This window comes from Gobio gobio (genome assembly GCF_949357685.1).
Source record: "Gobio gobio genome assembly, chromosome: 19".
Lineage (NCBI taxonomy): Eukaryota > Metazoa > Chordata > Actinopteri > Cypriniformes > Gobionidae > Gobio > Gobio gobio.
This window is the reverse complement of record NC_137112.1, coordinates 90,001-115,000: the sequence shown is the minus strand read 5'-3', so window position 1 is coordinate 115,000 and position 25,000 is coordinate 90,001. Positions and strand designations below refer to the sequence as shown.

General features: G+C 44.7%; 1 protein-coding gene across 1 annotated transcript in view; it reads left to right on the top strand.

Annotated features, from left to right (window-relative positions):
- Positions 1 to 25,000, top strand: part of il1rapl1b (interleukin 1 receptor accessory protein-like 1b) — a gene marked incomplete at both ends in the record, with an annotated part of 240,250 nt that overhangs the window by 131,510 nt on the left and 83,740 nt on the right. The window contains 2 exons of the mRNA XM_079843729.1: positions 2,965 to 3,151; positions 4,912 to 5,065. Of these exons, the coding sequence (XP_079699855.1) occupies positions 2,965 to 3,151; positions 4,912 to 5,065 (341 nt within the window). The remainder of the gene's footprint in view (positions 1 to 2,964; positions 3,152 to 4,911; positions 5,066 to 25,000) is intronic.

Sequence of the window (25,000 nt, the reverse complement as noted above, 5' to 3'; positions counted from 1 at the left end):
CTGTACAGTATCAATAAATGCTTCAATCATGCAATGCATCAGAATAACATGTTTCTTTGTTTCATAAGATTAATGTTGGGAAAGTTAACTTGTAGATAAAGTGCCCTATTTGAGATTGATTGTATGAATGCATCACAAAAAACCCTGTGCTCTATGGGCACTGGCAATAATAGAGGACAAAGCCAAAGTTGTTTTGCACTCCGTGATAAAGGCACATTTAAATATTTTGCGGGAAACATAAATGCGATCAGTTCTCCAGATGGCGACCACTTGCTGTGAACAAATGTAAACTCGCCGTGTCCTGATTGGCTGATGATCACGGTGATCACATGTTAAACACAGCCAGAATAATCACCTCTAGAGTAGATTATTTCTGATAACAAGCAAAATAAATAACAAGTAAATTACATTACACATACAGTCTAAATGACATTAGACGCTGCTCTCGTATGACTGGATATTTATGAAGCATTTAAGGCTTTTTGGTGAGTCGCACACACTGTTTTTGCGCTGGTGTCATATTCTCTCTGCTTGATCGTTAATATTTATATCATGTTATCCAAGAATAGTACGTCAAAAATGTGTTTCTACTGAGTAGTGCGCCATACTCTCCCCTTGCCAGACCGATAAACAAACACAGACCGGAAGTTAACTTCGGGCCAGGAGCGTAACCGTGGCAACGCTCGTGCGTCCGATGAAACCGTCTGTAGTCTCCCAGATCCGTGGTTAGGGTTCCTGAGGAAGTAAAGGTGCTGTTGTGTCTTTTTGATCAGAGTGAAGGAGTTTAGGGTCCAGGAAAGATCCTCCGAGGTATGGACACCCATGGGACTGTATGTGTGGCCCTAACTAGTGCACTTCTGATTAGGGATGGGTATCGAGAACCGGTTCCAAATTTCCCAGAACCGGTGATTCGATAAGAAATTCCGCTTATCGGTTCCTGTGTGCGTACTTTAATGTGATTTTGAACCATTCAAGGGCAAAAGTCTCGCTGGTTTCTGTGCTCTACACATTCAATACGTGCGCACAGAAAAGGAGAATTTAATGTAATTTTAAATCATTTGAGCATAAAGGAGACCTTAACGTGCGCACAGAACAGCTTCTCTTCCTTGTATTTTTGCACAGCACACAAACGGACACATACAAACACAAATATGTCAAAATATTCTAGTAAACACAGTCGGTTATGTCTTAAGACAGCCGAAAAGGAAAGATGAAAGCGCGTGTGTAACGCTATACTGGACCCGTGCAGCTCTTAAAGGGACAGTGGCAGATTTTCCTGCTGCCGTCTCTGTGATAACCTTTATCAAACAAAAGATGAATCACTTTTGTAACTATATTTGTGTAACGCAGGGTGAACTCAGGGAGAGCTGGATCCAATAGTTTAATAACAAAATAAACAGAGAACAGACTGAGTAGCACCAAACACACATCCATAGGCCAAGAGCCAAGAACACAGGAAACACAGAAGGTAAAGGTTCTTAAATGGTTCTTTGACGGGGTGTATGGTTCCATGAAGAACCTTTAATATCCAAAGAACGTTTCCATTGCACAAAAGGTTCTTCAGACTATAAAAAAATCGTTCTTTAAAAAAACCTTTCACAAAATGGTTCTTCTATGGCATCACTGTGAAAAACCCTTTTTGGTTCTTCCTGGCACCTTTATTTTTAAGGGTGTACAAGGGACTACAAAACATGACGTAAAACAGGAAGTAACACAAGTGCACACAAGATCAGGGGAAACAGGAATCATGACAATGTCTAATGTATAGCCTGCATTTTATTAATAAAGTGCTGAGGATTAACACTCATAAACGCCTACAGATCACAGTCCATGTAAGTGTGTACCATCATTCAAGAGCTGAACGCTGTTTCCTTTCACAGGCAGTCATGGTTCGCTGGTTAGAGAACACACACACACACACTCACACACACTCACACACACACACACACACACACAATGGCCCGTTTGGCTCTTGAATGGGGTCTGTGTGTTTCACGATGGGATGTTTAGAGAGCTGATGAGGATAAAGACTCTGTGTCGCCCATCGATCACTCATCCGTTCTCCGACACAATGGTTTGCTTCCCGTATCAGAGCCGGTCAGAATGTTTAACAGCACTAGACTCGAGGGAACTCATTTGCACAGATGTGTCCATCTGTCTGATAATCTCACGTCATGTTGAATTTGCATCTCCGCCCCTGTGAATCCGACAGCACAGCTAACAAGAGCCGGGCTTGAGCTGTTCTCTCACGCCTGATTGTCTGTGTTTTCTAGCTTTCTAACTGATCTAAATAACCCTTAAGTTCAGTCTCTAACCCTAACCCCGGCCTCCAGCGTGAGATCCAGCGCTGATGATGGTGGTTCATTATCCAGGGTTACTCATCGCATATGTAGACTTAGATTGTGTCCACCTGTCTGTGTTTAGTGTGACAGGAACAGTGTTGTATTATTTCACACAGAATAATCATAAGACCCTGTTTTACACCAGCAGTGGAGATGAGGTGTTGTGGAGGGATGTGAAGCTTTAGTTTTCATTCTCTGGGTTCTCACAGTCTCCGTTCACTGTTGGAGTCAGCACTTTTTGTCCTTTCTTCTCTCTGTTCGTTCTGCATTGTGTTGTTTCTTCTGTTCAGGGAGTTGTTTTCCAATAAATTCAATTGTGGCAGTAAGAGGCGTCCGCTGAGAGCGCCGTTCAACAAACCTGTAAAATGGCCTGCTGGCTCTCTGCTCTCCTTTCTGCTGATCTGAGACGTCCGGACGGAAGACGAGCAGAGACAGGGAAAACATGACGACCCTTTAACTGAGCGTTCACCGCATTAGTCCTGTAAAGACTCAATGATGAAGGCTTGTGAGAGTCCTCTCTCCCGCTGATCGAAACGAAAGCACGAACATTCGATTCCCTTTTCCAGTGTGACTGAGCGTTGAGTGTGAAGGTGCTGATCCGTTGCTTCTGTGTGTTTTGCAGGAACTCCACGTACTGTATGAAAGTGTCGATGTCGCTCACAGTGGCCGAGAACAACTCGGGTCTCTGTTACAACTCCAAGATGAGGTACTTTGAGAAGGCCGAGTTGAGTAAGAGCAAAGACATCCTGTGCCCTGACATAGAAGACTACATACAGTCCGGAAGAGACCCAGAGATCACCTGGTACAAGGTACGATCCCGCACTGCATGCCCCGCTTTGAGGACGCCCGTTTTCGGGTTATTTTCACTGTAATACTCCTTAGTTTCCATCCCATCATCTCCATTTCACCAAAAACACAAGTTTTCGTTTAGAGTTGGAAATAGAAGCTATTAGGCAGAAAACGGTCCTTTCATCAATCCTGAAGTCCTGAGGCAAGGAAGATGAGACGGACAGAATGGGGAGGAAAGTGGTGAGGTTTGGTCAGTTTGTGCCAGCCGTGAGACGACTCCAGCACTAAATCATCTGAAGTAGAGGAGTGTCAGATTAAACGTCTGCTGCGCTTTAGTTTCCAGCTAAATCAAATCAAAGATAGATCATCGCTGTGGACATTCGTGCAGGAAACATGACTGGATCAAAGTAAACGGCTTCATCCTGCACAGTTTGAGGCAGAGGCGGGCGATGAACTGGCCGATAACACACACACACACACACACACAGTGTGAGCTCTCCGATTCTCAACATTCGATCTGATTCTTTAAGCCAATCACCTAACTGGTTTAGATCAGTCTTTATACCGTGGCTACACATAGATATTGACCTGCTAGGTTTCGTTTACAGTTCTTGAATCTTTTCCTTCTTATAAAAACTTTTGTAATACACTGATCAGGCATAACATTATGACCTAATGTTGAGCCTTCGCTCCCCATGTGCATCAGTGAGCCTTGGCCGCCCATGACCCTGTGGCCGGTTCTCCACTGGTCCTTCATGACCCTGTGGCCGGTTCTCCACTGGTCCTTCATGACCCTGTGGCCGGTTCTCCACTGGTCCTTCATGACCCTGTGGCCGGTTCTCCACTGGTCCTTCATGACCCTGTGGCCGGTTCTCCACTGGTCCTCCATGACCCTGTGGCCGGTTCTCCACTGGTCCTTCATGACCCTGTGGCCGGTTCTCCACTGGTCCTTCATGACCCTGTGGCCAGTTCTCCACTGGTCCTTCATGACCCTGTGGCCGGTTCTCCACTGGTCCTTCATGACCCTGTGGCCGGTTCTCCACTGTTCCTCCATGACCCTGTGGCCGGTTCTCCACTGGTCCTTCATGACCCTGTGGCCGGTTCTCCACTGGTCCTTCCTTGGAGCACTTTTGATAGAGACTGACCACTGCAGACCGGGAACACCCCACAAGAGCTGCAGTTTTGGAGATGCACGTCTAGCCGTCACAATTCGCACAAATCCTTACGCTTGCCCATTTTTCCTGCTTCTAACACATCAACTCTGAGGACTAAATGTTCACTTGCTGCCTAATATATCCCACCCACTAACAGAGATCATCGGTGTTATTCACCGGTCCTAATGTTATGCCTGATCAGTGGATCTTGTAGTGTAATTTTTTTCTCATCATATAAAAGCAGCATGTATTCATCAAAATCATTGACAATTAAAAAACCCTTAATCTGTGTCAGTTCTGTCTTTGCTGAGATGAACACTGGTTAACGGCAGCACAGTTCATCATTTCTCACGGTCCACTGCTCTGATGATGAACTCATCTGCTCATCTACATGCTAAATAATAGGTGGTAAATAAATGATTGACAGGCATTTTGGCAGGCGTTGCCAAGGCAACAATTCATAGATGAAATTCTAGCTGTCACAACATTGTCAAGTGTGAAATCAGTAATGCCGCAGACTGTAGACATCACTGAAAGCCGCCCACTTGAAGGCGATTTATTAACGTGTCATTCCGATGAAATGAGATCCCAGCTGCTTTAAACACCGGATCTGTTTATGGATGCAGGAATGTCGGCCCAAGCAGTGGAGACAGAGCATCGTCAGGAAGGCGGATGTGCTCTCCATCAAAGACGTGCGGGAAGACGACATTGGAAATTACACGTGCGAATTACAGTTTGGGAGTTTTGTGGTGAGGAGGACGACTGATCTGTCCGTCACAGGTAAGACGAGTTCCTCTACACCTGTCCAGTCCTGCTCCTGGAGGGCTAAAGGAGCACACCTGGACCAGCCGCGGTCCTCCGGGAGCAGGACTGGACGCCGCCACAGTTTTTATGTGACACGTCTTATAGTTGTGATGTGATCTGAAATGCCCTGTGATGAGTTGGGAGATGTGTTGATGGAGGGTGTGTGTGTTAGGATCTGATCCTGCTCTGCTGTAACGGCTGCCATGACCTTCACTGCACAGGAAGTGCTCACACACAGCAGGAAACAGCGTTACGGGCGTCAGCTTGGCTGCTCTTCAAAAGTCCACCGACCAGTTTAATTCATTTCCGTTCAGGCTCGGCTGATAAAGGACACGCATCACATGTCCTTCCTGTTGTTCTGGGATGTGCAACATTTGGTTCATTCTCTGAGTGTGAATTTGGAGAGAATTGGCCAGAACACACAAGAGTAATTCAGAGTAACACAGACGATGCATTCTGGGAAATGGAGTTATCTTTCATTTATTCATATGCATAAATTCAGATTGCAGGTGCAATTCAGCTTTTATAAGGCGTTCCCAGATCAGTTACAGCACTGGCTGATGGTCGTGGACTCTAGCCTGATATCATCTCTGGTCCAGAATCAGAGCGAGGAGGATCTGTCCTGTGTTCCTGGAACTCTCTCAGCTTTATGGGGCTTTACTAGCATGACAAATATTTTACATATGTATTGCTGAAGTAGATTTAATCACAGGAAACTGCACAGTTTACTTTCTGTGAAAAAAAAACTAATTCTGTGATTTATAAGCATTTTGAAAAGTGAGGACATGGGGAACGTCCTCATACTTCACCCTCTTTTTGTAATACCCATGTCATTATACACATTTGTGTCCTGATATTTCACAAAAACATGCCCACACACACACACACACACACACAATGCTGTCCTGCTGAGTTTAGCGGCATCCCTAATCAAATACGCCTGAATAATCTCACCAAAGTCTTCAGGATTGCTTGACAATCACAGGCAGGAGTGTGTGTGTGTGTGTGTGTGTGTGTGTGTGTGTGTGTGTGTGTGTGTGTGTGTGTGTGTGTGTGTGTGTGTGTGTGTGTGTGTGTGTGTGTGTGTGTGTGTGAATGTTTGAGTGTGTGAGTGTGTGAGTGTGTGAGTGTGTGTGTGTGTGAGAGTGTTTGAGTGTTTGAGTGTGTTAGTGTGTGAGTGTTTGAGTGTGTGAGTGTGGGAGTGTTTGAGTGTGTAAGTGTTTGAGTGTTTGAGTGTGTGAGTGTGTGAGTGTTTGAGTGTGTGAGTGTTTGAGTGTGTGAGTGTTTGAGTGTTTGAGTGTGTGAGTGTGTGAGTGTTTGAGTGTTTGAGTGTGTGAGTGTTTGAGTGTTTGAGTGTTTGAGTGTTTGAGTGTGTGAGTGTTTGAGTGTGTGAGTGTGTGAGTGTGTGAGTGTGTGAGTGTGTGAGTGTTTGAGTGTGTGAGGGTGTGAGTGTTTGAGTGTGTGAGTGTGTGAGTGTTTGAGTGTTTGAGTGTTTGAGTGTGTGAGTGTTTGAGTGTTTGAGTGTGTGAGTGTTTGAGTGTTTGAGTGTGTGAGTGTTTGAGTGTGTGTTTGAGTGTGTGAGTGTGTGAGTGTTTGAGTGTGTGAGTGTGTGAGTGTTTGAGTGTGTGAGTGTTTGAGTGTGTGAGTGTGTGAGTGTTTGAGTGTGTGAGTGTGTGAGTGTTTGAGTGTGTGTTTGAGTGTGTGAGTGTTTGAGTGTGTGAGTGTGTGAGTGTGTGAGTGTTTGAGTGTGTGAGTGTTTGAGTGTGTGAGTGTGTGAGTGTTTGAGTGTGTGAGTGTGTGAGTGTGTGAGTGTTTGAGTGTGTGAGTGTTTGAGTGTGTGAGTGTTTGAGTGTTTGAGTGTGTGAGTGTGTGAGTGTTTGAGTGTTTGAGTGTGTGAGTGTGTGAGTGTGTGAGTGTGTGAGTGTGTGAGTGTGTGAGTGTGTGAGTGTTTGAGTGTGTGAGTGTTTGAGTGTGTGAGTGTTTGAGTGTTTGAGTGTTTGAGTGTGTGAGTGTGTGAGTGTTTGAGTGTGTGAGTGTGTGAGTGTTTGAGTGTGTGAGTGTTTGAGTGTTTGAGTGTGTGAGTGTGTGAGTGTTTGAGTGTTTGAGTGTGTGAGTGTTTGAGTGTTTGAGTGTTTGAGTGTTTGAGTGTTTGAGTGTGTGAGTGTTTGAGTGTGTGAGTGTGTGAGTGTGTGAGTGTGTGAGTGTGTGAGTGTGTGAGTGTTTGAGTGTGTGAGTGTGTGAGTGTTTGAGTGTGTGAGTGTGTGAGTGTTTGAGTGTTTGAGTGTGTGAGTGTTTGAGTGTTTGAGTTTGTGAGTGTTTGAGTGTTTGAGTGTTTGAGTGTGTGAGTGTTTGAGTGTGTGTTTGAGTGTGTGAGTGTGTGAGTGTGTGAGTGTGTGAGTGTTTGAGTGTGTGAGTGTGTGAGTGTTTGAGTGTGTGAGTGTTTGAGTGTGTGAGTGTGTGAGTGTTTGAGTGTGTGAGTGTGTGAGTGTTTGAGTGTGTGTTTGAGTGTGTGAGTGTTTGAGTGTGTGAGTGTGTGAGTGTGTGAGTGTTTGAGTGTGTGAGTGTTTGAGTGTGAGTGTGTGAGTGTTTGAGTGTGTGAGTGTGTGAGTGTGTGAGTGTTTGAGTGTGTGAGTGTTTGAGTGTGTGAGTGTTTGAGTGTGTAAGTGTGTGAGTGTGTAAGCGTGTGAGTGTTTGAGTGTGTGAGTGTTTGAGTGTGTGAGTGTTTGAGTGTGTGAGTGTGTAAGCGTGTGAGTGTTTGAGTGTTTGAGTGTTTGAGTGTGTGAGTGTGTGAGTGTGTGAGTGTTTGAGTGTGTGAGTGTGTGAGTGTGTGAGTGTGTGTTTGAGTGTGTGAGTGTTTGAGTGTGTGAGTGTTTGAGTGTGTGAGTGTTTGAGTGTGTGAGTGTTTGAGTGTGTGAGTGTGTGAGTGTTTGAGTGTGTGAGTGTTTGAGTGTGTGAGTGTTTGAGTGTGTGAGTGTTTGAGTGTTTGAGTGTGTGAGTGTGTGAGTGTTTGAGTGTGTGAGTGTTTGAGTGTGTAAGTGTGTGAGTGTGTAAGCGTGTGAGTGTTTGAGTGTGTGAGTGTTTGAGTGTGTGAGTGTTTGAGTGTGTGAGTGTTTGAGTGTGTAAGTGTGTGAGTGTGTAAGCGTGTGAGTGTTTGAGTGTGTGAGTGTTTGAGTGTGTGAGTGTTTGAGTGTGTAAGTGTGTGAGTGTGTAAGCGTGTGAGTGTTTGAGTGTTTGAGTGTTTGATTAGGGCTGAAGCGAAACTCCAAATGATTTCTGAGCCTAAAAACCGTGAAGCATCTGAGACGGGATCAGCTCTTGGGAAAGACAGATGTTCATCTTCTCTATATTTGAACACCATATGATACTCAGCATGCTTTATCATTTCTGTGTTCATTCTGCCTAACATAACCTATATGTGGGAATATTTCAGCTTCAGCTTGTAAAAGGACGGACTGCCTGAATGCTGGTTAATGTGCAAAGCTTTTCCTCAGGATTGAGGGTTTCGGGTTCGTGTCCTTCACTCCTTCTGACCTGATGGTGTGTGTCTCTCCATTGTGTGTCTAACTCTTCATGTGCTCTTGCGTGAGCTGCCATTGGCCCGATGCGGCCCTGTTGGAGGCAGGAGTGTTTGTGGTTGGGATGTAGGCGTCCGCTCCGGCTGGTAGGAGCCGTCCTTCAGCTGTGGGCCGCCTGCTCTTCTTTCCTCTGTGTCCGTTTTTACCAGATTCAGCTCATTAATATGCATCACTTATAGAAATGGCTTATCTACTTCCTCTAGGACGTCAGCGTAAGATCCTCGTCCTGTGCCCGACTAATGAAAGCAGATGATTATACTTATTGAATTTGTGTCATGGATTTGGCCCTTGTGCGTCTCACAGTAAGTGCTTAAAAACATGTTCCCGACTGGAGGCTAGAGACAGATGTATTTCTGTTTTATAGGAAGAGATGGAAATGCACGTGATCAACTCCCTCTGGACCTCCATAAAAATCCCATTTCAATTAAAGCCTAATATCCAATTGTGAGTTTATTGTTCACAATGACTTTGCCATGTATTCTGAATAGAGCAAACACAAAACTTATTCCCCCGGTTTCACAGACCAGGCTTAAAATAACCCAGACTAAAATGTTCTTAAAATATGTCTCTGAATGCACACCAGTAATGTTTCACTAAGGCACGTTTATTTAAATGTCCTAATTTAAGGCCTAATCCTATTTTAGTCTAAGCCCTGTCTGTGAAACCGGGCCATTGAGTTCTTTAAAATATTAAAACAATCTGCTAGCCTCATTCTGATGTCAACGCTTTAAAGACTGACATTTTGAATAAATGCTTTTGTCTGTTGAACCTGCGGTTATGAACATGCAACATACATGTTTAGTCATGGTCTGCAGTCTTTATTTTCTCATTCCTTTATGTTCAACTCTTAGTTCTGGGTCTTTAATCTGGTTTGGGAAGGGTTAGGTTTAGGGTTAGGGAAGTGTTGATATTTAGTGTAACCTCTTGCCTGTGCTTGTGAGAAACTTAAAATTAAAATAATGAAAAAAGACGCGTGTGTTTTAGTGTCTTCAGTGGCGTCGTCAGTAAAGCATAAGGCTCATGGATCTTAGTTTGATGCGATTTACTTTCAATAAAAATGAAGAAAATGTTCTAAAAGTGGAAATAAAGTACCGAATAAAATGTTTAATAATAACAAGAGTATGTATCGAGTAGGGTTAGGGGTCGGTGTAGGGAGGGCTTTTATTGTCCTGGCAGCGTCCATTTAATAATTTAAATTAATATAATAAATCACACTCTATATTATTAATGCATCCTGTTAATGTACAACAACACTGAGGTGCAAATAGTGTGTATCTGTCAAAATGCAGCATAAATAGAATCTAATTACTTTTCACACATTTTGAAATGCTACTGTTATATCACTATTGTCACTTATAGCCGCTGTCATTTTATTTTGTGGATTGAACCCTTAAACATGACGCAGAACAAAACGCTCTGTGATTGGTTGCTTTACATGTCAGTCAAACGTCCTCTTGGGTGGTCCTCGACCAATGGAAGCTGCGATAGAGTCCAGACCGTCTGCCGTCAGTCTGAAGCTCTGGCTACCCGAGACTGTTAGGGTTAGGAGAAGATCTGTTCTGAACATCTGCACACCTGTGATCATACGGTTGGATCTCATTGACCAGGATAGGCAGGTGTTTCCCAGTGGAAGTTACTCGGAATGACCCTGGAACTGCCATCTTTGTGACACAGGCACTCGCTTCCACAAATGTTTTTTTGAGCCATAAATTCCATGAGACTGTTCAGTATATGAGATCTCGTTGCTGTTATATATTCACTAGCTTCATGCTCCTGCATCTGTTTATTTCTCCTGTTTGTGATAGTCATAATACAGTTTTGGGGATAGTTTTATAATGCGTTAGGAATTGAGTGGGCTACTACTGGGATTTTGCCAGAGAAATATGGATCTGCTAACAGCCACATCCTGCAGCTCAGAGAGGATTCTCCTCAGATGAAGCGTTATATAACAGCAGCGCACGTCACACCGAAGAGCTGAAGAGAGATCCACATGTGTGCAGGGAAACATCGGACACAGCTCATTCCTGCGGGTCACTCTGAGCTCATATGAAGGGTGTTCAGAGCGGTCAGCGGTCTGAAGAAAGCACAGCTCCGTCATTCCTGCGGGTCACTCTGAGCTCATATGAAGGGTGTTCAGAGCGGTCAGCGGTCTGAAGAAAGCACAGCTCCGTCATTCCTGCGGGTCACTCTGAGCTCATATGAAGGGTGTTCAGAGCGGTCAGCGGTCTGAAGAAAGCACAGCTCCGTCATTCCTGCGGGTCACTCTGAGCTCATATGAAGGGTGTGCAGAGCGGTCAGCGGTCTGAAGAAAGCACAGCTCCGTCATTCCTGCGGGTCACTCTGAGCTCATATGAAGGGTGTTCAGAGCGGTCAGCGGTCTGAAGAAAGCACAGCTCTGTCTCACTGTTGTCCTTCATGAGCATTTGAGTGTGTTTGTGCAGGCGGAACGGAGACATATTTCCCCATCCTCTCTCATCCCACATAAAAATCAATATTTAATGTCAAACATTTTATTATGATTTTTTTTTCTCTTGTGCTTTTCTAATATGAGATTAGATGATTCGGTGCTCACTTTTTGTGTGATTTTTAGTGTGCGTTGTGTTGTTTGTGGCGCACCACCTCACCTGTCAGCTGAACTTCAGATCTGTCACTCAAACTGTTGTTGTCGTAGCAACAGAGTGGAAAATAATGAGAGATATTCCCACCTTATGGTTCCTGTTGTGCCATATTAAATGTGAGAGGGAGGGAGGGAGGAATAGTGAGGGAAATGAAGAGAACAGCTGCAGTAGAAAGAGAGAGAGAAACAAACGAAGAAAAATAATGCTGAAGTCAGAAGAGAACGAGAGAGAGACAGAGAGAGAGAGAGAGAGAGAGAGAGAGAGAGAGAGAGAGAGAGAGAGAGAGGGAGTATGATGGAGGACCATGATCTGTCATGTGTCTCACTGTCATAAATACATTACTGATGGAGATGCTCTCTTTAAACGCCGGCGACCCTCTTCACACACACACATCTCTCTCTGTCGTCTCAACATCTCTCCATCCAGCTGCACGTGACCTGATGCCTAATGGGTTAAACACACATCACACGTCATCAGTCACAGTCCGGTTAACACATGTACGCCAAGCTGTAGTGCACTCGTCTGACTGAAATGTTAAATGCATGTCCACATACTTCCACAGAGTTCACGTGTTGGACCTGAGTTTGTGTTTTTCCAATCACAACACATGGATATGAGCGTAGGAGACGTTATTTTCCTGTTATCACTGTAAAGCTGCTTTGAAACAGTTTGTATTTTATAAAGCCCTCTCTCTCTCTCTCACACACACACACACACACACACATACATAATATTACCCTGCGACATCTTGTCCTCTAAATGGACAAAAACTGACGAGTGCTCTAAGACACGAGGAGCCGGCAGGAGATAGAAACTCATTTTGAAGGGAAACTAAAAGAAAAGTTGAGCCGTGGCGTGTCGCGCCTGTCGTCCTGATGTGTGTCGGGGCTTTGTGATGAGGAGGCACTTTTCCTCGGAGCTCAGAGTAGTTTTAAATAAATGAGCGGCGAGGAGGAGAATGTCTAATGTGGTTATATTTAGAACTCATTAGTGAGGCCTGGCCAAATGAAGGGCTGTTTTAAAGTGTTCTTCATTAATTACACAGGATCCTCCATCTTGATGGAGCGCGACTGAGATGAGTTCTGGATTCATATTCAGGTCAAAGAGATCCTTGCATAGATTAGCACACGATATAGACAGTCGGGCAGGGCCGTACCCACCGTAGACATTGAGGAGGAAAAGAGCGGTTTGTTGCTAGGATGACAGAAGTGGGTTGGTATGCCTCAGCGGTTTAACGGCGCTCGTCACTGCCAGATTGAGTGAGATGGCCAATCCGATCAAAGAAGGCGGAGCTACACTGGACGCGAGCGGCACGATGCACCGAAAGACAATAGAACCAATTATATTCAGGGATGCTGTCTACACTGGATGCGGCGACGCAACACTAAACGAATGCCTCATTCTATTTATGACTGACAGGAAGGACAATTGCTGTGCAATGGCGCTTTATCACGTCCGGTGTAGACGGCCTTTAGCTGTTGCGTCCGGTGTAGACACGGTGTTAGTGCGAATCCCAACGCAACACTTCAGTTATAGCACGTCATACAACTAGTGCTTCGTAAGATAAAAGTAGTGTCACGGGGTGAAGAATCACACGACAAGGATTGCTCAAACAAAGTGCCCGGAGGGTGGATTTATTGGATGGAATTTTATTGTGGGTGCTCCGGTGAAGTGCGTGCTCTCTTCCTTGTGGGGCAGCGAGACTGGGCTCTGCTACTGGGAGGCCGATTGGTCACCCGCTGCTGTCTGGTGAAAAATAGAGAACAGGCGTTAGAGTTCTGTCTCATGGAGAGGTGTCTCACCCTCTGGAAAAACCCATGCAGCTTATGTAGCCATTGCTTGATGGACCGCAGCTGGGACCGATCAGCCTGTGACGAGGGTGGACAGGTGCTCCTCGTCTGTTTCCAGGACGACGCTGATGAGTCCTCAGGATGCTCGTCACCCCCCCCCCCCCCCAAGCATTGTCTTGGTCCTGTGGACGATTTGAGACAGTAGGGGAGAAAAAGGCGGTGGGTGCGGAGTGACCCCTGACAGACTTGCAAAAGCTGCCCAAATCCGAGAAAGACCATCAGCATTGGCGTTCGTGGCTCCAGCCCGATGGCGCACAACAAAGTGGAAGTCCTGGAGCGCAAGGAACCATCGAGTCACCCTGGCGTTGGTGTCCTTGGCTCGGGCCATCCACTGAAGGGGAGCGTGATCCGTGACCAGGGTGAACTTCCGACCGAGGAGGTAATACCGCAGCTCCAAGACTGTCCACTTGACTGCCAGGGCCTCCTTCTCCACCGCGGCGTAGTTTTTCTCGGCTGAGGTCAGCTTCCTGCTGATATATAAGACAGGGTGCTCCTCACCTTCCTGGACCTGCGACAGGATGGCTCCCAGTCCCGTATCGGACGGATCTGTCTGTAGCAGGAAGGGGCAGCTGAAGTCTGGCTCTCTGAGTACCGGTTCCGAGGTGAGGGCTGTCTTAACATTTCGGAATGCTTCCTCCTTTTCTGGCGTCCAATGAACCTTCTCTGGCTGTCCCTTCCTGCTCAGGTCTGTCAGAGGGGTGGCTAAGGAGGAGAAGCTAGGGATGAAGCAGTGATAATACCCACGAGGTGGCATTTTTGTGGGTTAGTGGTGAGCCCAGCCCTCCGACAGCACCCTCCGCAGACGGTCCAGGTGGTCCTCCCATGCCTCAGAGTGGATCACAACGTCATCGAGGTCGGCAGCGGCGTAGGCCTGGTGGGGTCGTAGTAAGATGTCCATCATTCTCTGGAACGTGGCCGGTGCCCCGTGAAGGCCAAAAGGAAGGGTCCGGTACTGCTAGTGGCCGCTAGAGGTGGAAAAAGCAGTTTTAGGCCTTACATTTTCAGAGAATGGTACCTGCCAGTAGCCCTTGGTGCGATCCAGTGTTGAGATGTACCGGGCCCTTCCATAACGGTCCAGTAGCTCATCAACCCTAGGCATGGGGTATCCATCAAATTCAGAAACCTCGTTGAGGCGACGGAAGTCATTGCAGAAGCGAAGGGTGCCGTCAGGCTTTGGGACCATCACGACCGTGCTGGACCATGGGCTGCGTGAAGGTTCTATCACCCCTAACCTCAGCATTTGTTGTACTTCCTCCTCAATAGCCTGCCGACGAGCCTCAGGGACACGGTAGGGCTGCAGAACAGTGGTCTGCCCGGGGAGAGAAGAAAACACATCAGAGAACCGGCCTATCAGGTGCTGCAGCTCCCCCTTCTGGGCAGCCGAAAGATGGGGGTTGACGTCTACCACCACGGGATCCCGACCCATTTCTTAAGGAGGTTGATGTGTTACAGCTGCTCTGCTCTCCTTCTTCCCAGCTGATGCACACGGTAAGTAACTGGTCCAATTCTCTCCAGCACTGTATAGTGGCCCTGCCATGTGACCAGGAATTTACAGGCAACGTTGGGGACTAGGACCATTAGTCAAGTCAAGTCAAGTCAACTTTATTTATATAGCGCTTTTAACAATGTAGATTGTTTCAAAGCAGCTTTACAGTGTTAAACAGGAAAATAATGCAGCATAATTTTATTCAGCTGTATAGCCATTCTGGAGAAAACGCTGATGTCATCAGTTCATTTCAATTATCATACAGTGACAGTGTGGGCATTAGATCAATAATTAGATCAGTAATTTAGTTTATATGGTTAATTTAGTTTATTAAATTATTTCGATGTTTAGTTGAAAAATTGAGTGTCCCCAACTGAGCACGCCAAGCCAGAGGCAACAGTGGCAAGGAAACCAAAACCCCATTAGGTGACCTAATGGAGAAAAATAAACCTTGGGAGAAACCAGGCTCAGTTGGGGATTGGATCAGTTGGATCCATTACTCGATCACCGGGCTGGAACTCCCGTGGTTGGGCGGCCTGGTTGTAGTTGTGCTGTTGGGCCTGCTGCGCTTTAACCATATGCTCCCGTACCACTGGCATGACTCGGTCGATCTTCTCCCTCATCTGTTTCACGAGGTCCACCACGGATCGAAGGGCTGCAGGCTGTTGCTCCCAGGCTTCCTTCGCCACATCCAGGAGGCATGGGGTTGGCGGCCGAAGAGGAGCTCGAACGGGGTGAAGCCAGTTGAGGCCTGGGGAACTTCACTGCTGTGCAAACACAGCCCTGATGTCTAGGCTAAAACAAGGCAAAATATGGGCGATAGTGAAAATGTAATAGACGTCGACATATTCATCAACATATTATCACATAATATGAGCATATTATGGTATGCTTCTCGTGACAAGCTAGTGTTGATTCAGATGATTCGCCTACTGAGGTTAGGAAGTTTAGCTGTGAATGCAGTGTGTTTGAGTCCTGCTGATCTCGGTCTGTAAGACATGAAGACACTTCATACGGTGGTCATGCGTGTACTGTATGCTAGGACATTCAGGGCTGCTCGGATGAGGCTTTCAGTGCTGCTCGTCCTGCTCGTTCTCTTCTTGATGACAGGTTTCCTAGTTCTGCTGGTTCCTGTGCGTGACGGCGTCTCTGGCTGAGGTGTCCTCTAGTACACTAGTATGATTGATGGAGCTACACCTCCAACAGAAGAGCAGAAATGTGTTGTGATCTCTCTGATAAGCAGAGACTGTTTTCCATCCAACTTGCATTGGACTAATAGATGTGAAACCGTTGTTCATCCCGACCTGCGACCAGTTCATTAATAGCGGCCATTTATTCTCATTAGTAGTTGGATGAGACACACCTCACAGTCGGCGTCCATATATATATATATGAAACTGCATATGACTCCACATTTATCTCTCTCGTTCTCTCCTTTTAATCCTCCTCTCACAGAAAGCACTCGGCACATTTCTTAAAAGTGAGTCAGTGAATAAAAGCCTGTTTGATGTGTTTTCTTCATTCTAGCTGCTCTTTCATTGCTGTGTGAAATGAATATCTTTGCTAACAGCTGTCCAAAGGGGGTGTAGTGTGCTCTCTGACCTGTTTTAAAGAGCCACAGGACCACATGAATGCAGTTTCGTTCTTTTCAGCTGTTAATGGCTGTTAACATGTTCCATTTTCTCAATGAATCACAATCTGAGTGCGTGATGGTGAGTGTAGTGGCTTCCATCAGTTATCATTCAATGAGCTTTCAGAATGCTGAGGTCAGCTGTGATTGGGCTGGAGCTAGAGGTGTGGTTTGGGTGTTTAGGGGTGGAGCTAGAGGTGTGGTTTGTGTTTTTAGGGGTGGAGCTAGAGGGGTGGTTTGGCTGTTTAGGGTTGGAGCTAGAGGTGTGGTTTGGCTAGTGTTGTAGTCAAGACCACCTAAACCGAGACCAAGACAAGACCAAGACTTTGAAGGGTCGAGACCAAGTCAAGACCAAGACCAAGACAGGCCGAGACCGAGTCAAGACCAAGACCAAGACAGGCCGAGACCGAGTCAAGACCAAGACCAGTGCAAATCCCCACATTGCATGACACACTTCTGATAAAATGTGGAATATGCATACGATTGGCACTTCTCTCGTGTGTGTGGGTGTGTAAGAGAGAAGTTTTGATAACATAATCAACAGGCATTGCCGATATGTGGGAATTTATCTTTTTCTTCTATAAGCAAATAAATGCGAATAAACACTTAAGAGCGGAAATGAACTTAACCATTTATTCAGAACTCCTTTTCAATGGTTTGCCATCCACCTAACACGATGCAGGCATTTTGGCCCAAAAAATTACAAAAATTGTAATTGGGAGAACCTCAAACATTGATGACATTATATGCCAGACCTGAATGAACTGCCGTGGCAAAAAACTTCTAACAAGCTTGCCACCAAGGACAAAACATAAAGCTGTAGTTAATGAGAAAAATAAAATAAAATCTGATCAATGGGAAAAGTGGGTAACACTTTACAATACGGGTGCACTAGTATGCATTAATTCATCCTTAATTAATGCACAGATAATCATGAGTTAATGTATTACTAATGCTGAACTAACCCATTTATTAATGATCACTGCATCAGCAACTAATGAAGATTCTACATGATTAATAGATTAAGTCATCATTAAATTGTTATCAGTTAAATATATCATAATGTATTAATTCCTTAATAACATATTATACTTACTAATCATTTAAATTAATTACCACAACGGGTCAAAGCCACGCATTTCAACTTTCAGTTGTCTGCTTTAATTAATCATTAGCTAATGATTTACAAATGTGTCATTATGTTATGACTTGTTGAGGCACATGACTATTAACTAATTGATTAAGTAATATTTACTTGTGGTTATGGGTTTTGAATTAATTTTGAATTAGTTAATAGTCATGTGCCCCAACAAGTAAAGTCATAACACAATGATACCTTTGTAAATCATTAGCTAATGATTCATTAAAGCAGACAACTGGAAGTTGAAATGCACGGCTTTGACCCATTGAGGTAATTAACACGTTGCTTTACATTATTAGTTCATATAATATGTTATTAAGGAATTAATACATTGACACATTTAACTAATAACAATTTAATGATTACTTAATATATTAATCATGCTGAATCTTCATTAGTTGCTGATGCAGTAATCATTAATAAATGGGTTAGTTCACCATTAGTAATACATTAACTCATGATTATCTGTGCATTAGTTAAGTATGAATTAATGCATATTAGTGCACCCGTATTGTAAAGTGTTACCGAAATGTGTTTAAAGTAGCATTTGGTTACATTTAAGAAAAATGAGAGATTGCAACATTTTGTGACCCAAACGTGCACGATGGGGTCTCATTATAATGCCCCCTCTACTAAAAACCCTCTCCACTGGAGCAGAGGAGGCAGGGACCGACAGCACCTTCATGGCCAGATTGTGGAGTTGAGGGTATCTGTCATGGTTTTTGGCCCAGAAGGAGAGTGCATTGTCAGTATCTGTATCATGGATGGCATCAAAGTATTTGCTTATCTGTGTTTCAATACTTGAATCCTGGGTTGTTGAGCTGCGCTTCTTGTGAGCTTTGTAGCGGGACAGAAGGCGCGGGCATTTGACTGGTGGCGAATCACTGGGTGGATCCACATTCATGGCCTCTGAGTCAGTTGCTTCTCCTTCACTGCTTATTTTCTCCACCTCTGAGATCAAAGTGTCTGAGAAGCAAAAACATAATACATTGGTTAGATGTAAAGAGATAGAATGTCTGCACATATCAGAGAGTTTACATTTATACTTTTAGGACAAATTAAAAAATAATTTAAGAATGATTTTTAGACAAGTCTATTTTTTTATCATTTAAATGAGCATTGTGTTTTAATATAAACTTAAGTACAGGGTCTTTGTTCCAGTACAGACTCAGAGGTCAGTTTTAGGTAGGAATATGGCAGGTTAGTAAGATTAGTAAGATTTAGTAAGAAGTTACTTAAATTATTCTAGTATGACCAGTGCATTTATTTAGGTCAGATATAGTGCTACTGTAATGCATCTAACTGTTGCCTTTCTTTTTTACTTAAGTACATAGGCAAATACTAGACTTTTCTTGGATTTATCTCTACAGGTGACCATGACAGGCAATTAGTCAGTTTGTTTTCTGACAAAAATAAACCTAAAAATTAAAACCCCATTAAGGCCTTTCAAGGACTACTATTTGAAACATCTATGACATTTTAAGATTTGCAAATTACAAGACTTTTGTTTTCACTGGATAAGAATTAACTGTATATTAACCTGTTAGTGTCTTCTTCAGTTCATCTCGGAGTTTCTTCACTGATGTTGCATTTCCCCCATTGTTGTTAACATCCAGATCCACCCAACTTAAGCCAAACTGTGGATCCAGCATTGTAGCTAAGAAGTACACATTGTGGCTAAAAGGTTCCTCTCTTCCACTCTCTTTGGCCATGTTTGCTTTGGTAAAGATTCCAGAGAATCTTTTCACCAGAGACTGATGGAGGGCCTTAACTAATGGCCGGCACTGCATTCTGGTATCCTCCATCTTGAGGAGGTGTGTATTCAAGTCCAGGACAGTTGGAACCACCATGCTGATGGTAACTGATTTATCCCCTTCTGTCTGGTCTGTTGCCTCAGAGAACGGAGCAAGAACTGCACTCAGTTCCTTCAGCTGGTTCCACTCACGCGCACTAAACATCACAGTCTCATAGTCCTTACTGCACATTTCATTTAGGGATTTGTGGTCCAAAGCTGTGAGGGCCTGTACTTGTTTGAACGTGCTGTTCCAGCGTGTGGTGTTTGCTGCTGGAATGGTCTTAGAGTCAAACATAGCCTCAAACTTTTCTTTAAATTGTGAGCTGCTATGTAACAGCGTTGTGAACCGTGATGTTTTGGCTATGGTGCGGGAAATGGCCCTTACCTCCTTCATGCCGTCATTCACAACTAACTGTAGAGAGTGGGCAAAGCAGGAAAGACGTTCACCTGATGACCATGGTAATTCTGTGTCTTCCACTAAATTAATGTCCTCCCACAGGTGTTCATCATCTAGATTCTCCTCCTCACTCTCACTGTCATCAGACTGTTGTTGTGGCATGTGAACTTTGAAAGCGCATTTCATATTAGCAGCATTGTCTGTGATGATATAACTTATCTTCTGACGTATACCATATTCCTCTGTAATCTCCTCAAAGGCAGAAGCAATTCGTTCCCCACTATGTCTGCCTGTAAAAGGCCTACAGTCCAGCAAGTACGATTCGAGTGCATAGGAATCTGAATCCTTCGATTTGTTGCACACATGGGCAGTCACTCCAAGGAAGGAGCGCAGCCTGCGATCAGACCAGAGATCTGTTGTTAAAGAAACAGATGACTGGGTCTCCAGCTTCTTTAAAACAGTTTCCTTGACAGTCCTAACTAACACTGGTATCTGTTTCTCAGAAATTGTTCTTCTAGAGATTGGTGTGTACTTATTGTCCATAATCTCAAGAAAGTGTTTAAAATGTTCATTTTCCACAAGTGACAGAGGCAGACAACACCCAATTATCAAATCTTGGATAATGGCTTTACTGATGGCTTGTTGTCTTGGTGAATGTAGGCTGTAGACCTGCACCTTCTGTGTAAACGACGCTATAGTTGGCTGTGTGACATCTGTCTGTTGCCCTGCCTTGTACTCCAAGAACCTAAAAATTCAGGGAGAAACTGGTTAGATATCTGCTGGTATGAACAATAATCACATTAAAAGAGCAATCTTAAAAATAAAATGACTGCAAATGTATCAAAATTGAATAAAATTGTTAAATCATATCACATATAAAACACACAACAGATGGGGATGGGTGACAAATCTATATCACGATATATCCTATAGATGATATAAAGTAAAGAAATATAGTGTACATTGATATAATTTAATAACACTTATTATATTTAACAGTTAAGTTTGTTTGTGGACACCAAGCCTACCACACTCCTGTTAAAAACTGAAGCTTAAACGCCTCGATCGCCCCCAGGTGGTTGGTTCCAGTAAAGCTTATAATCCCCACCCCCTTCTGCTTGCGAGTTTGCTTTTTGAAAAGCGCTCGCACACATTTTAAAACTCAAAGTTCCATAAAAATGCTAATCTCGATGAGGTATTAATCTAGACAGTCCATTTTTTCTTAAATTAATGTGAATAACAGGGGAGGGGATATGTACCATACAGATCCAAGCATTAAGGCTTAGTAGGCAAATTATTTTATATATTTTAATGTACATGTTGGTAACGTTATTGTGCAGCTTTATTGTGCAACGGGGAAGATCAGTTTGTTTTAACAAATATCTCACATGTGATTTGACTTATGTTTTGGGTTAATATCACTCGGCACTATGGGTAGGGATGGGTGAACATGAGTTTTGGTCATGGATTTAGTACAGCAAAATTTGCTATCATCACAGCAAAATTTGCTCTCATCACTTGCACTTAGCTTACCTCTCTTTGTGCTTCCTTTCCAAATGTCGATAGAAGTTTGACGTGGTCCCAGCCGTCTCAGTAAGCGTCGCGTTGCAGAACTTACACACTGCTGTATGTTTTCTTTTGGATGCATTTTTGCAGATGAACTCTTTGTGGTTTAGGTAGCCAAATTGTATGACAGAAGATTTGGCTGACATCTCTCCAACAGCCACGGTCACGGTGACGGCACAGCTTGCTCTCCTGTCTCAAGCATTCACGTGTGGAGTGTGTGTGTGATGCGATGTGGGGGTTGGCGGCGCGGCGCGGCACAGGGAGGGGAGGGGAGTAAAAACTAAAAGTATTTAAAATTAGACACGAGTCAAGCTTTTGGTCTGAAGTTTTTTGTCTAATCATCACTGTAATGATGTTAACAAATAATTTTGTGATATGCTCTCAGTTGTGGTCTTGACCGGTCTTGAAATTAAATCCCGAGTCCTCTGAGTCCGAGACCGAGACGAGACCGAGTAAAAATGCGGTCGATTCCGAGACGAGACCAAGACCTTTAAAAAGTGGTCTCGAGACCGGTCTCGAGACCAAGACCGATCTCGAGTACTACAACACTAGGTTTGGCTGTTTAGGGGTGGAGCTAGAGGTGTGGTTTTGTTGTTTAGGGGTGGAGCTAGAGGTGTGGTTTGTGTGTATTTAGGGGTGGAGCTTGAAGTGTGGTTTGTGTGTATTTAGGGTTGGAGCTAGAGGTGTGGTTTGGGTGTTTAGGGGTGGAGCTAGAAGTGTGGTTTGTGTGTTTTTAGGGGTGGAGCTTGAAGTGTGGTTTGTGTGTATTTAGGGGTGGAGCTAGAGGGGTGGTTTGGCTGTTTAGGGTTGGAGCTAGAGGTGTGGTTTGGCTGTTTAGGGGTGGAGCTAGAGGTGTGGTTTCGTTGTTTAGGGGTGGAGCTAGAGGTGTGGTTTGTGTGTGTTTAGGGGTGGAGCTTGAAGTGTGGTTTGTGTGTATTTAGGGGTGGGGCTTGAGGTGTGGTTTGTGTATTTAGGGGTGGAGTTTGAGGTGTGGTTTATGTGTATTTAGGGGTGGAGCTAGAGGTGTGGTTTGTGTGTGTTTAGGGGTGGAGCTAGAGGTGTGGTTTGTGTGTATTTAGGGATGGAGCTTGAGGTGTGGTTTGTGTGTATTTAGGGGTGGAGCATGAGGTGTGGTTTGTGTGTATTTAGGGGTGGAGTTTGAGGTGTGGTTTATGTGTATTTAGGGGTGGAGCTTGAGGTGTGGTTTGAGTGTATTTAGGGGTGGAGTTTGAGGTGTGGTTTGTGTATTTAGGGGTGGAGCTTGAGGTGTGGTTTGTGTGTTTAGGGGTGGAGCTTGAGGTGTGGTTTGTGTGTATTTAGGGGTGGAGTTTGAGGTGTGGTTTGTGTGTGTCTAGGGGTGGAGTTTGAGGTGTGGTTTGTGTATTTAGGGGGGGAGCTTGAGGTGTGGTTTGTGTATTTAGGGGTGGAGCTTGAGGTGTGGTTTGTGTGTTTAGGGGTGGAGCTTGAGGTGTGGTTTGTGTGTTTTGGGGTGGAGCTTGAGGCACAGTTCTGGGTGGAGTCTGACCATCTAGATTGTGTTGTGTGTTAAAATACACACATTCTTTGAGCTCAGCATGTGTGTGATATGTGTTAATGGAGTGTGTGTAAATGTCAGCTGTCTCAAATACATCTGTGATCTGTAATGACAATCACACATCAGCAATTAATGCATCTCTCTGGCAAATTATCACTTAATTTGTGTCTCAGTGTTCAGGGTGTTAAACTGCTGTTAATGAAACTCAAAAACACACCACTTTCACCGACAGTGTTTCTGCCTTTTAATCCTTCTTTTGGGAATCATCTTCAAAACCACCCCTCAACACTATGATATCAGACATCCGTTCAGCTACCAGCCAATGAAAGAAGGGTTCAGTGATCTTCCAGAACATCCTTTACTGGGATAGTTTCCACTGCTCTGCTGTCTCTAGAGGTTCATTTGGAAACTGCAGCCCATAACCTTTAATCAGAATTAGATGCAGACAATGAATGATAATGTCAAGATATTTCAGGCATATCTGGTGTTTTCCAGGTGTTGGTTTATTTATGAAATTCAGTGGTATATCATTGAAGCAAGAGTCTAACGCGAGAGAAGGGAAGTGCTCTATTTTTATGCTCCAGACCTGCCTGACTTTAGCTCTGTTTTTTCCAAGATGGAGTAATTGGCTCTCAGGCAGAGCTTGAGTCTGGAGCTGTCAGTAAACACATCATCCCTCTATAATTGAACACTTTCCTGTAGTTTTAATAGCACATCGTTTCAATGGCAAGTGGAACAGACCTCGTTCGACCTTCCAGAGGCTTTTCAGAGGGAAACAAGTCTTAGTTGGCTTAGTTGTGTATGAGGTTTTCTCAGGACAAGTCAAACTTGTAAAAAAGAAACGCTCCAGACTTTAAAGCCCCCCCGCTCGTCTTTCACCAAAGCTTATTGCAGGTGGGGAAAGGTCAGGACAGAGAGGACTCTCCTTCACGATTGTATGGACTGTGAGCGGCTGTATGAATAATTCAGACTAAAGCTTGGTCATGTGACAGAGACACTTTCTCCCGTCTGGACACAACAGGCTCTGCGTGTCACACGGAGGGGTCAGAGACACGCGGCCGGAAAGATCCACAGGACTGTTGCTGTCTCTTAATGGGAGCGGCGGGTTACATTAGACATAATCATTTGTGTGTGTGTTCATCCCCGGCAGGCTGTAATGTTCCCCTTCACGTCCCTCTGCCACATGACAGCTGCTGGAGCCGTGACACTATCACTGCCCTCCTGTTCCTCCAGCTCTCCAGAAGCCTCTCGCTGACCTGGCCCATCATATACGAGCGGCGGGTCTCGCTCCACCCCTGCCCTTCTGCTTATTATTATATTAATGGCTGTCACCAACGCCATTAGTTCTTCTGTTGGAGGATCAGTTTTCTCTTTACCAATGTCAGAGTTCACTTATACATTATTTGTTTGTTTATTATGGGTGTAGCGGTACATGTATTCGTACAGAACCGTTTCAGTGCAGGGCTTCCAGTGCACGTGTGTACAGAACGGTACGAATGCGGTCTTTAACAGTTAACAGTCGGCTTGTTTTACGCACAGAACACACTTCAATCCGAGTTCCCACACACATATGTGAAATGTTCTGCCTGTTTTATCAGGAAACTCAAACGATAAATGCTGTTTTGCCGCTCTTTAACGTGTATAGACGAGTAAACGTGATCGTCATAGTCACAGAATAAACATGAGTGAACATCTGAAGGTGTGTGAGGATACACACTTACTGACACGCATCACATGTGGTGTAATCGTTCATGTCTCAACGGCGGAGAGACGTCAATAAAACAGCTTGAGAACAATGTCATGCAGCATCACATGACCTCACGCAGCCTCACATGACCTCACGCAGCATCACATGACCTCACGCAGCCTCACATGACCTCACGCAGCATCACATGACCTCACGCAGCATCACATGACCTCACGCAGCATCACATGACCTCACGCAGCATCACATGACCTCACGCAGCATCACATGACCTCACGCAGCCTCACATGACCTCATGCAGCATCACATGACCACACGCAGCATCACATGACCTCACGCAGCATCACATGACCTCACGCAGCATCACATGACCTCACACAGCATCACATGACATCACGCAGCATCACATGACCTCACGCAGCATCACATGACCTCACGCAGCATCACATGACCTCACGCAGCATCACATGACCTCACGCAGCATCACATGACCTCACGCAGCATAACATGACCTCACGCAGCATCACATGACCTCACGCAGCATCACATGACCTCACGCAGCAACACATGACCTCACACAGCCTCACATGACCTCACGCAGCATCACATGACCT